General features: G+C 36.7%; 1 protein-coding gene across 1 annotated transcript in view; it reads left to right on the top strand.

The window, feature by feature from the left end:
* The window catches only part of COBLL1 (cordon-bleu WH2 repeat protein-like 1), a 172,931-nt gene that overhangs the window by 140,566 nt on the left and 18,478 nt on the right, over nt 1-13,887 (top strand). Inside the window, exons 7-9 of the mRNA XM_008585530.1 lie at nt 9,865-10,018; nt 10,469-10,543; nt 11,733-11,870. Of these exons, the coding sequence (XP_008583752.1) occupies nt 9,865-10,018; nt 10,469-10,543; nt 11,733-11,870 (367 nt within the window). The remainder of the gene's footprint in view (nt 1-9,864; nt 10,019-10,468; nt 10,544-11,732; nt 11,871-13,887) is intronic.

The raw sequence follows: 13,887 nt of genomic DNA, 5'->3' as shown, positions 1-13,887 counted from the left end.
CCCCCCGGCGCGCGCCGCGGGCGGCCGGTGCGTGGGAGGCGGTCTTGATGTGGGATCCGAACCCTCGGACGGGAGCGCCGCCGCGCTTCCCAAGCGGCGCACTATCCAGTGCGCCACCGGGCCGGCCCTCATAAGATTTTCAAATGGCCATAATCACAATAACACAGCAATGGTGAATGCTTACATAGTGCTTACTAATGTTCCAGACGGGGTCCTAAGAACATTACTCGTTTAATCCTCACAAAAAAAACCTTCTGAGCCATTACTTTTTCGGTTTCTGCTAGTTTTACCTTTGGCCTAAAAGTAAAGAACTATGCTCATTATAAAGCTGTTAAACTTTAAAGGAGAATATTATTCAAAGAACAATAGGTCATTTGTAGAATTAATTATACTTCTCTCAGTATACAAGAAGTTGTACCTCTTGGAAGTTGCATACTGCGTTAATAAAATAGCATTGAAAATTATCAGTGTTAGGAGGCTTCCTTTACCAGTTCTCCTAGTATGAAGTTTACTTAATCTCTCTACCACTGTGACATTTGGGACCTCATGGAGAGACTTGCCTTTCTCTGGTAACCAGCATGTGTTAACAGAGGCCAGGGTGGAGAGGAGCAGGACTCTTTCCTCAAGCCAGTGATATCTTAAGGGATCACTTGGATAATGCCTGCTGTACAGCCTTGCCTCCCTTTCTGGGATGAACTGAGTTGGCCTCAGTTTGTTCGTGTGATTGCTGCTTCCCTCTGGCATATGTCCTAAATTCATTTAAGTGTAGATGTTTCGTATTCTCCTATTCTGTCCCTATAAACACTTCTATCCTGATCAGTGTGATCACAGAGAACCATGGTTACTGCCATCTCATCTTCTCAACTCGATTCTGGGTTCTGCTTTCTACAGGTTCATCCTGTCTTTTTGCATTCAGGACGTATTACTGAGCTAGGCCCTCATCTTTGGGCTTTTAATAAATGTTATAATAAGACTTGGTTCTATGCTATCTCAAAGTAGCATTGATGAAATGAAAGCACAGATTGCCTCAGGAAGAAAAATGTAAGAACGTTCCAAGCACATAACACAGGTTTTAAAATTGTGTGTGTGTGTGTGTCTGTGTCTCTCTCTGTGTGTTCCCTGCATGGAGAAGAGCTAGAAAGGCAATGTGTATGTGTTGTGGCGGAAGAGAGTTTTGTACTCTACTAATAGGTCTATTATATTCTTCATTGTCATTTTTTTTCATCACCTTCATCATTAAACTTTTCTATGGCTTGATTTTCTCCTCTGTAGAATGAGGTTTTACAACTAAATTTTCCTAAGTCTTTTCAACTCTAGTATTATAAAATTACGTTATTCTTTTGTTATCTTTTAAAATTGGCCTTTAACAGATGGAAGTGCTTCGTTGTGTGGACCTTTGGCTTAATTAGCATTAACCAGATGTGATACCTACTCCGGGTCTTACTCCTCCAAGGATTTCTGAAACCTCTGTACAGTAGCAAAATAAAACTTTGACTAACTGACATCTTTCTCCTGGAACTCCTGACCATAACACAAAAGTCAACAGAAGTGTGTCAGGCATCACTAAAAGAGGTAGAAGACTTGAAGTTTGATGAAGACGTGTGTGCTCAGGTTAATGAGTTTGTTAACCAGAGGATATAAATGTTACCATTGCCTAATGATGAACTTTAAACTAGATGATGATTTTGAGAGAAATCTAGTGGCAAACCTGGTCACTCAGAATTTTCTGCAGGGGTTTAATTTTCATTAGTAACCGAAAACACACAAGTTACTGGTGGTGGTGGTGGTATTTGGAGCACCTCCAAGTGAATCCAGCTCTAGTCTCATTGCTTCCTGTCATACTGTTTATTTCAGCAGGTTGATGGGAACAGCATTAAAATTGGTGGAATAGATGCCTGCTTACCTAGTGTGGGTGTAGGAACTCAAGGCCCTGGCACTATTGTCCCGTTTCTCCTTTCCCCAATTGCAGTTGTCTCGTACCTGACCTTCCATCCCTTTCTCTCATATCCCTTCTCTTTGATGTGACAGTGATTTTTCTTAATCTAAAATTGATGTAGACAAGCTAAGACTTACAGTGCTATCCTTGAAGAATCTTAAAACAGTTTCATGTAGAGAATAAGAAAATGGAAGATATAAACCCTACATTTTCAGGAGTGGGGAGAAAGTGCCACGCAAAGAGCAAAGGGGTATAGAACAGGGAGATTCAGGACATCAAAAATAAATATTGTACCAGCCAGTCACCAAAAACAACAATAACAACAGCAAAAAACTTGACCTAATCCATCAAAAGAAGATGACATTTTATTTTTGGAAAAACATAACAAAGAAAGAACTGGCGTGTACGGTTTCATTCAATATGAGCCAAAATGTGTGTGTGTGAGCCTATGTGTGTGTATATGCAGGCATAAAAGATACCTGTGAAAGGGGTGGGCTGTTTGAGGGTGGACTATATATATGGGTGGACTATGAGGTGATCTATATTTGTTGGGATTTATAGTGGTTTTTGTTTTATCTTCCTCATCAATATATGCATATATATATATATGCATTGTAACTCATGAGATTGTGCTGATTTTATGATCAAATCAACCATAAAACTGATTTCAAAGTGATTTTTAAAAACCCTTGCTTTTACACCTCTATTTTGCAAATTCAGTACGATACCTTATAGTTCTATATTCATTACAGTTTAATAATTATATGTATAACGACCTTTAAGAAAATTGAGCACAGCCTTATTAACACCAAGATCATGGATTTGGGTTCCTATACTGGCCAACCAAAGGAAAAAACAAACAAAAAAGAAAATTGACTTGCTTGTCTAAGTTGTAAAATGTTGTAAAATGACTTTAGAATTCTTCCATCCAAGAGTTAAAACTTGACCTTCAAATATATGAAAAGTTTAATCATTGGGACATAATTCATAGTAAATTTGGGTAAACCTAATGTCAGTGATAAGATATTTAATACTATTTTATAGTATTTACTAGGAATGTCCAGATTGGAGAAGGACAATATGAGTCTGTTCCTTAAGAAGAAAAAAATAATGAGTTTTAATACAAATTTAAGAGATTACTTGGCTTCTTTTCATTAATTCCAACCTTTTTCTCCTCACATGTGGAAATCATAAACAGAAATAATCCAAAAGCTTCTGATAGAACCATTTTATAATGTCATTGAAGATGGACGACTGTGTTTCTATCCCTTAATTTGACTTTTTCTTATTTTTCTGTTTGAATTATTTCTTTTAACTCTTTTATCCAGGATATATTGATTTTAATGACACACATCTTATAATTCAACTATGATTAATAAGTGATCTAACAACTAATACAGTGCTAGTACTCAGTAAATCTATTGAATGACATTTAATTCTATTTTCTTCAGCTAAATTTAGTTCCATTTTGAACCAGTGAATTCTGATCTCGGTGTGAATTCTGGGGGATTAACTGTCTGGCGTGGTTTTCAACCTGACCTTGCCACGTTGGCTAGTGTGTTGTATTTCTCCTTGCAGTAATTCCCTTTCACAGACCATAAAATTTGGTGATGTGCATTCCTGTTAGAGGTGCAGTTTTCACTGATAGCAGGCAGACTTACTGTGACTCTAACTAAAGTAAATAATTGAATATCTCTAATGATTAACAAAAGCAGTTTCCCGTGGTAAGTAGAAACGTCTCTGTTTTCTCATTTTGTAAAACTTTAAAAGTTAAAAATAATTTAATCTTAATCCCTTTTTAAAAACTTAGTCATAATTTGACCAAAGGAAATGTATCTTGGTGGTGAAAGCTAAAGATAGTTATAAACAGTTCTTTAATTTTAATTCTTTACATTAAACTTGCTTGTAGAAATATTTCAAACTTATATACTATAATACACATCCACATACCCATCACCAAGATTTAACAAGTTAGTGTTAAACATTTAACTTTTATTAAAGTCCTTTAAGGTATTATGAAGCGACCTGAGGGGATTTAATGGTGGAGATTTTTAGGCACAATAAATTTGGCTTAGGCTACCGCATAAGCACAGGTTTCTGAACATTGAGCAGTGCTGGATTTTAAGCTTGATTATAACTGAGACTGATTCCAATAGGATTCTCACCACCACTGTCACCAAAGAGAAAGTACAATCTTAAAATAAATACCTCCTTTTTCCATACTTTTTACTCTAACTTCTGCCTGGTAATTATCATTTTCTTATTTTATTTACAGAATGCTCACATACTTTAAAATAGACAAGTCACATGTAATAATATCAGCTAATATTTATGGAGCATGTACTGTATGCTGGGGCCTGTGCTAAGTATTTTATCTACACCAGTTCATTAAATGTCCCATCCCCTTTTGACATAGGTGCTTTTACTTTTCATAGATGAGGAGGCCGAAGGTCACAGAGGTAATAAAAGGCATGCTTCCTGGCTCACCCCTGGTGTTGACTACAAATGCAATTTGTTTGGTAACCTTATGCTAGGCTGCTTTCCAGCTTGCAAACCCTCTGTAATCCTGTCTCCAGTTAGACAAATTCACATTCAGGAATACTGGGCAGGGGGCTGTCCGGTTAGCTCAGTTGGTTAGAGTGCAGTATTGTAACATCAATGTCAAGGGTTCTGATCCCTGTACTGGCCATCCACAGAAACAAAAAAACTGGGTAGTTTAACTCTGATTGATTCAAGAGTAGAACTATCAGGAGACTATTAAGAACATACTCCTAAAGTGCACAGAAAAAAATATGGCTTAAGATTGCTGCTGCTTAAACATTGATGGACTTCCCAGCTCATCTTTTCTTTTAACATTCTGAATGGAAGGTCATGATGTGTATTAATTAAATAACTGGTAGTTTAGTAAGTCTGCTTTTTAGCATTGGTCAATTTTGGGTTTGGAGCCTCTCCAATCTTGTATGTTAGAGATATATATATATTCTACATATACCCCACAGTATACAATAGCTTTCTTGGCTACAGTCCATTCAGGAATACTCAAGTCTTCTAACTTAAATGCCTCTCCTTTAACTGCACACTTTCACCCAAGAGAAGAGTGTTTTCAGTAGATATAGAACATCTCTTCCTCAAGACCCAGGGGCTCCTCCATTATGTCTTAATAGTGATATTTTAGTTAACACAAAATAACTCCAACTTCGATTGTATTACCTTAACTTTCCTTGGTGTTTCTTAGCTGATTGAAATTCTTTTCTAAGAGGCTCTTTAAACAACAGAAATATATATGAAGCTATTTCCTTGAAAGCTAACACTAACATCACTCATATCTCAGAACAAAATTTACATTCAAACATTAATTGATCTGTTGTTGATTATCTAAACTCACCATTCTTATTCCTTCAGAGATGGCCTTTGGATCATCTTACACCAATTGTTAACTTTAATAAGTTTTAACCATTAATCATAGCTTGGAATCTACTTATGACAGGCCACATGAATTTACCATATACCACTTAGTAATAATCATGTTCTCTTCCCCAGTGACTTCTTTTTTAGTCTCTTTATTCCAAATTGCAGCTCTAGAAATGTACGTCCATTTACCATCATGATATAACTGCACGACAGTAAGGGGGGATGAATCTTTCCAAATAAGGTTATAAAATGTATGCTTCCTGACATGTCTATGGCTTTGGCCTTTCAACATGGGTTCCCTTAACTGTCTTCATAGATGCTATTGAAAAAATTTTAGCATTTATGAAATCTGAAATCTGTCTGTTTTGACAAATTTTCTTTATCCATAGAAATATAAGTATCCTGTACAAAAATGCTGTCTTGTTTTAAGACTCCTAGGCTGATAAATGAAATATGTATGTCTATGATTAGTCTGTCTTTTAGTTATAGGTAGGTTCATATAAATTTGTGAATATATAAATTACTCCCTTTATGCTGTCTGCTTTATTTTATGAGGGTACTTCAAAAAGTTCATGGAAAAATTTGCATTTTAATTCTGTTTTTCTGTGAACTTTTTTTTTTTTTTTTTTTTTATTAAAAGATGACCGGTAAGAGGATCTTAACCCTTGACTTGGTGTTGTCAGCACCATGCTCTCCCAAGTGAGCTGACTGACCATCCCTATATAGGGATCTGAACCCATGGTCTTGGTGTTATCAGCACCACACTCTCCCAAGTGAGCCACAGGCCGGCCCTTTTCCGTGAACTTTTTGAAGTATCCTCATAACCAAAATTTAAGAGCTCTAACTCCTAAAGAGATACTATTGCCTGAGAAATTCATGTCATGACTGCTCTTATCAGACAATGGAAAAGACCAATAAGTGACAGTGATCAGGAATGTGGCCTAAAGGTGAAAACATTTTTATCATACACCTCATGGGAGCAATGAGTCAAAACGTGGGAAACATGGAATTAAGAGGAAAATCAAATGCTGCCATTATCTCATGCATTCAGCCATCATTTATTGATCACCTATTGCCTTCTTACTGATAAAGTAGGTCTGTGATAAGAGTGGAACATGCTTGAATAGGGCTTTATAGAAGTAAATTCATCAAGAAGTATGGGCCGGCCCAGTGGCGCACTGCTATAGTGCGCCGCTTGGGAAGTGCGGCGGCGCTCCCGCCAAGGGTTCGGATCCCACATACAGACCGGTTCCCACTCACTGGCTGAGCAAGGCGCGGGAGCAACACCGAGGGCTGCGATCCCGTTGCCGGTCCCGGTCCGGTACGGGGGCGACACTGAGGGTTGCGATCCGTTGCCGGACACGGAAAAAGACAAAAATAAATAAATAAATAAAGAAGTAAAACGACTGCTTTTGATTTTTAGATAAATATTTCCAAAAGCCAAGTGCCATGTTCCTTTAGGATTGTTTAGCCTTCTCTCCAGAGATCCCTAAATTTGTTTCTTTTGTAATCTATCAAGTGAAGGTTTCTGAACAGTTATTATCAGTAAAAAGATTTTTATTTAACTTTTATATTCTACTCAAAATAATATTTAAATCCTGCTGATTCCTCACTGTATTTCTTTCTCAGCCCTTTGTTGCACAAGCTTTTCTCTTGAATTATTTCAAAGGTCCATTGAGGATCCACCCTCGTGCCCACCCCAGGGCTGATGATCAAAATATTTAATCAGAATTGACTTTAGTGACTGAATCAAAATTTGGGTTTGGGTGGCAGTCTTTAACTCTTTTCTTGCTAGATTATGGAGAGGTCTGAAGAGTTCCGGAGGAAGGACCAGAGTAATGGGGTCGTGGTAGGTAGGGAGTGGCTGCAGTTGTTTACAAACTGGTACAGAAGAAGTTTAGTATTTCAACTACTGATAAAATCACCTGGTGCCACCTTGTCCCACCCCTTAATTAAGAGGATTATTTAATGAGAGGTTTTTCAGTCAAGCACCTGCCACCGCAGGGCTTAACTCTGCTTCTGTTCCTCTTAGGTGACTGGCCTTCCTCTTCAGTACCTAAAACAGTTGGCAGAGATAACTAAAACTTATTCTTTTTGGGTCAGGCTTCCTTTTTTCTCTGGCAGAAATATTACAAAATTACAAAATAGTAAATTTGCCAACTTTTTCTTGGTGTGTAGCAAGGCATAAAAATTGAAAAACATCTTATGAATTAGTTCACTTCCCTTAGATGTACTTATGTTGTTTTGTGAGATTAGAATGGCCCAAGCTTTGTATACGTTCCTAGTCCAAGCTTATAAAGGCCTTTTGTTTACAAATGATGAAGGCAGTATGTCATTCATTTTTTGTTCTCTCAACGCATATCTATTGAGAAACTTCTGTCAGCCAAACATTGTTCTGGTGATACAGCAGTGAACAAAATAGGAGGGCGAAAAATCCCTGCCCTTATAGTCAACCTTAGTAGAAGACAATAAACAATAAGGTAAATAAGCCAATTATATAGTATGTTAGAAAACTATCAAATGCTGATCATAAAAATAAAGCTGGGAAGGGAGATAGGAAATGTTGGTAGTCAAGGAGAAGCTCATTAAAAAGGTGACCTTGAGAAATGTCCTGAAGAAAATGAGGGAGTAAGACATTGAGTTATCAGAAGAAAGAACATGCCAGGCACAGGGAAAAGCAAGGGTGATCACCTTGAGGTGGGAACTCCCTTGACACACTTGAGGAGCAGCAAAAAGGCCAGTGTGATTAGAGTGGAGTGAGCCACTCCAGACTTGGAGGTAGATGTGGTCAGAGAGGTCTAGGGGCTAGGTCATTGTTGATGGCCCTCTAAGGGAAACCAGTAGGGGGTTTTGAACAAAGTGACCTAATCTGACTTACATTTAACAGGATCTTTTTTGCTGCTATTTTTTTTTTTTTTTGTCTTTTGTCTTTTTCTGTGTCCGGCAACAGATCGCAACCCTCAGTGTTGCCCCCGTACCGGACCGGGTACCGGCAACGGGATCGCAACCCTCGGCGTTGCTCCCGCGCCTCGCTCAACCAGTGAGCGGGAACCGGTCTGTATGTGGGATCCGAACCCTCGGGCGGGAGCACCGCCGCGCTCCCAAGCGGTACACTATCCAGTGCGCCACCAGGCCGGCCCCCTTTTGCTGCTATTTTGAAAAAGGATTGTAAAGAACTAATGTGGAAGTAGAGATTTGAACATTCTTGATGATGATTCAGACTCTATGGTAGCAGTTGAGCTGGATGCTGAAAGTCTTTTACGGGATAAGACAACAGGATGGACTCAAAGTGCAATGTGAGAGAGAGACAGGAGATGAGGGAGAATGGAAGGATGACTTGGTTTTTACTGAGACAGGGAAGACTATGAGAAGAACAGGATGGGAGATAGGGGTGGAGAAAAAAGGGGGATTATCACGTTTTCAGTTTTAGACAAACTAAATTGAAATGGCCTTCAACATTAAGTGGAGATCAGAACAGAGGTCCAGGATAGACGCGTAAGTTTGGAATTCATCAGCATATAAATAATACTTAAAAACATGAGAATAGATGAGATCACCAAGAGAGTGAGCAGAGATACTAAAGAGAATATATCCAAGGACTTAACCCTGGGTCACACCAGTGTTGGTCACGAGATGCAAAGGAATAAACAGAGAAAACTGAGTAGCCAGAGAGTAAGGATATGTGGAGAGTAAGGAATGTGTTATCCTCGAAGTAAGAAAAAAAAAAGCATTTTAGGAGGGTGGTCAGCTGTGCTTAACGAGTTCTGAGAAGTGACCACTAATTTGTTCGTGGTCAAAGTCACTGGTATCTTTGATAGGAATAGTTCTAATAGATCAAGGGTTGGGAAAAGTCTAATTGGAAGGGTTCAAGTGGGAAAAGAGAAATTGGAGACACAAACTACGAACAACTCTTTTAAGTGGTTTCTTGTAAATGGAAAGAAGAAAGATGCTATAGCAACTGGCCAGGAGGCATCAGTCAGCCTGCTGAGGCAGGATTGTCTTGGCGGTCTGCTGACAGTCACGTGCTGTGAGTGGGAGCAGCAGCTAGCTGTTTGTGATCGGTGACCTCTGAGGAGCTTGCCTTGGGTAGACATAGATTTTTGAAGTGTTTTTCACTGATACATTGATGCTGGAAAGAAACTGATTAATCAAGCCAGCTATTAATGTATGGTCTTCCCTTTTTCATCCCTTATTTTACATCCAATAGTGTCTCCAGATTTTTTTTTTTTTTTTGAAATATTGTTTATGAATCCTCTACATTACAAGTAGTTGTTTGCATGTCAGTCTCCCATCCTAGCCTGAGGTTCTTGGGAATGGCCATATTTTATTTTTCCTTACGTATCCATTCTATAGCCCAGCTCTGCACATGGTAGATGTTCCGTAAATGTTTATTGAATGAATGACTATTATGTTGTATTCTGGTATATGATGTGTTTGACATAAAGTTCAGTGTCTTCCTAAACTTTGCTGTTATTTTCTAAATATAGGATTGTGTTTGGTCATTTTGTTTTCTGTAGAGTCCGTGTGAAGCAGGCATAGTGAGGACAGGCTCGCTGCAGCTCAGTAGCACATCCGTAGAGAATTCATCTTTGAGAAGGACTAAGCGAAAAGCACCTTCCCCACCCTCCAAAATACCCCTGCATCAAAGTGATGAAAATAGTCATGTGACTGGTAATGTTACTTTTCTCATTAGCATTACATTTGTATTGTGTTTTGTTTCATATAGACAGTAGAAATGATGTAGGTTATAAGTTGTGACTTTTTATTACATAATAATAATATTTAGGCTTTTAAAATGAGTCCTAATTATTCTCTCTTAATTTCCTTTTTAAAATCTGTAACATAATGGAACAAAATGACAAAATTGTACAGCTCCATTATCCTAAAATGAGCATATTATAATTTGTGGATTTACTCAGAAAAATACTGCCATTCCAGGATTATAGGAATGGGAATCTAAGTGGATTTTAATCATTTCACAGCTTGATAGTAAAATGGCTTCTAGCAAGGTTAAGGTTCATTTCTTTATGAATTATATAAAAATGACTAAGTTAAATATTAAGGGATTGTTTCATTTGTGAATGTGACTTGTCTATAAGTTGTGTTGCTGCTTTCCTTTAGCCCTACAGTCAGTGGATGGAGCTTCTCCAGACAGTGTTTTGGAAGCAAATTCTCCTCAGGGGACATCCAGCCCAGGTATGATGTCTTTACTCCACACTGTGTGATTACTGAAAAGGAACTTACATGACGGCTGAGAAAGGAATCTAGTCATAATGCTCTGTAAATGAAAGATGTCCATACTCATTGGCCTCATTTCCCAAATTTCGTATCATGAAATGAATTTTCTTCTGCCCCTGGAATTGAAAATGGCAGAGATCAAAATTTCAGTTCTGGAACTGTACCTCGAATACTCTCCCTATTAGGTCTTCTGTTTTTCTTTATGCACTATCAGGTTAACATTTATTAACCTTCTTCCCAAGAGTAATGACACGTCATAGTTAGGAATATTCCTTGGTGTGTCAAGAAGAAAACTTACATGAAGGTGTAAACACAGTTTTTTTAATGCAACTCTTCCAGGTATAATTTCAACATACAAGGTATCCTACTCTAATGGTAAACATTTTTTTACCATGGAAATATTTTCTATTATATGGCCCTCATTGTGGATTTTCCCCAAATAAATGAAATTTACAGTAAAAATAAAATAATTTAGTCTAAATACTCTTTCCAATGTTTTCAGTAATAGCCACGTAGCAGCTGTTATAAAAATAAGTATGATAAAATTTCTTAATCTTTAGAGTTAATGTCAGACATGAATGAATGCGATAGACTATTAATGCCGTACCAAAATAGTATGGTATTATGCTAGTACTTTAGCCAGGGGGTAATATAAGTATGAAAATTGCTTAATATAACCTTACCTAATTTGTATAATTTATATTTACAAATACAAGAGCAATTCAGAAGCACCCACAGTGCTCTGGAATCCTTAATCTTTAAGTCATATTTAGGAATTTGAAATTTTAACATATATAAGAATTCTCCACTCCTCTGTGATTTAAAATATGATTATTACATAACTAATAATGATTACTCTCAGCTTTCACTTAGAATAATATCAATGACATCATTTTGTTCCACAAAGGAAATTTATTGAATAAATGTTAACTATTTAAACTGTATAGTGAAATTAGAAGATTCCATAGTATTAGAAATAGGTGTGCATGCTATCCAAACTTTGCTCAATATCTATTTCTCTTCTTTTTCCTTTTACTTGTTCTTGTTTAGTGCATAGGTAATTGTGAGCTAACACATCTGATTTCTTCTCAAATACTTCCTGGTCTCTGCTTGCCTTAACTCTGTTGTGTAAGTGCTGTTTCCACAGATTCCACTTCTTTGGCAGAAGCCTCCCTTGGCACTGGGCTCCCCAGTCACGAGCAATGCACTGCTCCCAAACTGATGGATGAAACCTCTCTCTCTGAGTGTCCTGGAACACCTGAGGCAGCTGTGACATCATTGACATGTACGTGGTTGGGCCTTTCCTGGCTGATGCTTTGTGGTCATACATTTTGTAGAGTAAAAGGCCATCAAGTATGGATTTGGTTACTTGTTGAACTCTTGTGTAAAAATGTTTCATAAAGAAATAGGAGTTTCCTCCTTTTTACCTGAAATTTTATCCAGGTTTGGAGTTTGCTATTTCCATATCCATGTAGATGAATATGACAAAGTGTAAGATTAATAAAATCAGTAGTTCTGAAGGATTTCAGCTTCTCTTCTATTTGGCTTTCTACTTTTGGGGGACATTGAACTTTATTTTCAATGAAAATATTTACATATGTATTCTTCATTGAACTACTTTGTTATCTGTGTGGCTTATTCTCTGTAGTACTGCTTTCAATTTTTTTTATTTTAAAGTTAATGGAATTGTTTTGCCACAAGATGGCAAAACTTTGTAGTTAGGTAATACTTGAATTTGTTCATAATTTTACTTATTTTTTCAGTGACTCAAAGTCTTTATCACCTCAAACCAGTTGTTTAAAATTAGTATACTATTACTCATTGCTTGTGGATATGCAAAATTTTGTGGCCTCTTTGGAAAACACTTTGGCAGTTTGTTTTTTTTTATAATAAAATTTAAACATTTATTTTCTATATCACCGAACAGTTTCATGCCTAGGTATTTTCTCAAGAAAAATAAAAGTCCCTGTGCACACAAAAACCTGCATATGAGTTATCATAGAGTTTTTATTCATAATTGCCCCAAATGAGAAACAACGTAAATGTCCCTAAACTGAGGAATGGGTAAACAAACTGTGGTCCATCCATGGATTGGAATACTACTACCTAGCCATAAAAAGAAACCAATTACTGATCCATACAACAGCATGGCTGAATCTCAAGTGCATTGTGTTAAAAGAAGAAGCTAGACTCAGATGGCTAGATGTTGTATGATTTCATTCATATGATATTCTTGCAAAGACAAAAGTGTAGGGATAATGGTTATCAGAGGCTAGGGTTTGAGGGAGTGGTTGATTTCCAAAGAGCATGAAGGAAGTTAGGAGGTTGATGGAATTCTTCTATATCTTGATTGTGGTGGTGATTACACAACTATATATGTCAGTCAAAACTCAAAGAACTGTGTTCCACAAATGGTGAATTTTACTGAATGTAAGTTGTGCCTCATTTTCCAAAGATAAAAACAACTCTGGTAGCAACTACAATAGTGTCCAACACAGTGAGCATTATTTGAATGAATAAGAGGAAAAAGGTAGTGCTGTGGTATAGCTTTAATTTAATACTGTTATATTTTAGCAAAGAATAGTATTTGTCAGGCAATTTTTCCATTTTAATGATCCTCAGGAAAAAGTTATAAGGTATCCCAAAAGTCCTAGTGAAATTTTAAACTTTAATAACTTCACAATTAAAATGTCATAGACTTACAAAACATCTTTTGAAAGTTTAAATATTTTCTTTTATATATATTACATTTTGAATTTTAAATTATATTTTAATCTTTTTTGTTTCAGTCAATATTTGCTATCTTCAGAGGGACTGAAAACATAAAATTCAGAATTTATAAACCTAAGTATGTATAAGAAATTTCAATAGTTTCAAATGATTTTTGGTGCATGTATTTAACATTTACATTCAGAAGTTGTAACATCTTAAAATTGTTCTAAGATTTTGGGCACTGTGTTCCTTGAAAATGAATATTCTTTCTTTAGCGCTTATGAAGCTGAAACATAATAGTTGTTATATAACATTTGCGAAAATTACTCATTGTTTACAACCCAACTTCTTTTTTATTGAAGTCATAAAATTTGGCCATCATAGAAGTTTGTTAACACATATGAAACAAACTTATTATTTTTAAAAGCTTGGAAAAATGTGTACTACCCAAACAACAAACTGTGAAAATTCTCTTTGATAATTAGGGTTTCTTTTTTTAAAGAATCAATGCCTTTTCTAAGACTTCTAATAATAGGAATGCTTTTCAAGCTAATGAAAAAATACACTTAAGCCTGTATGATGCCTGTGAC

The sequence above is a fragment of the Galeopterus variegatus genome, unplaced genomic scaffold, assembly GCF_000696425.1.
Source record: "Galeopterus variegatus unplaced genomic scaffold, G_variegatus-3.0.2 Scaffold9, whole genome shotgun sequence".
Classification (NCBI taxonomy): domain Eukaryota; kingdom Metazoa; phylum Chordata; class Mammalia; order Dermoptera; family Cynocephalidae; genus Galeopterus; species Galeopterus variegatus.
The sequence above is the reverse complement of the archived record's forward strand: the minus strand, read 5'-3'. Positions and strand labels throughout refer to the sequence as shown.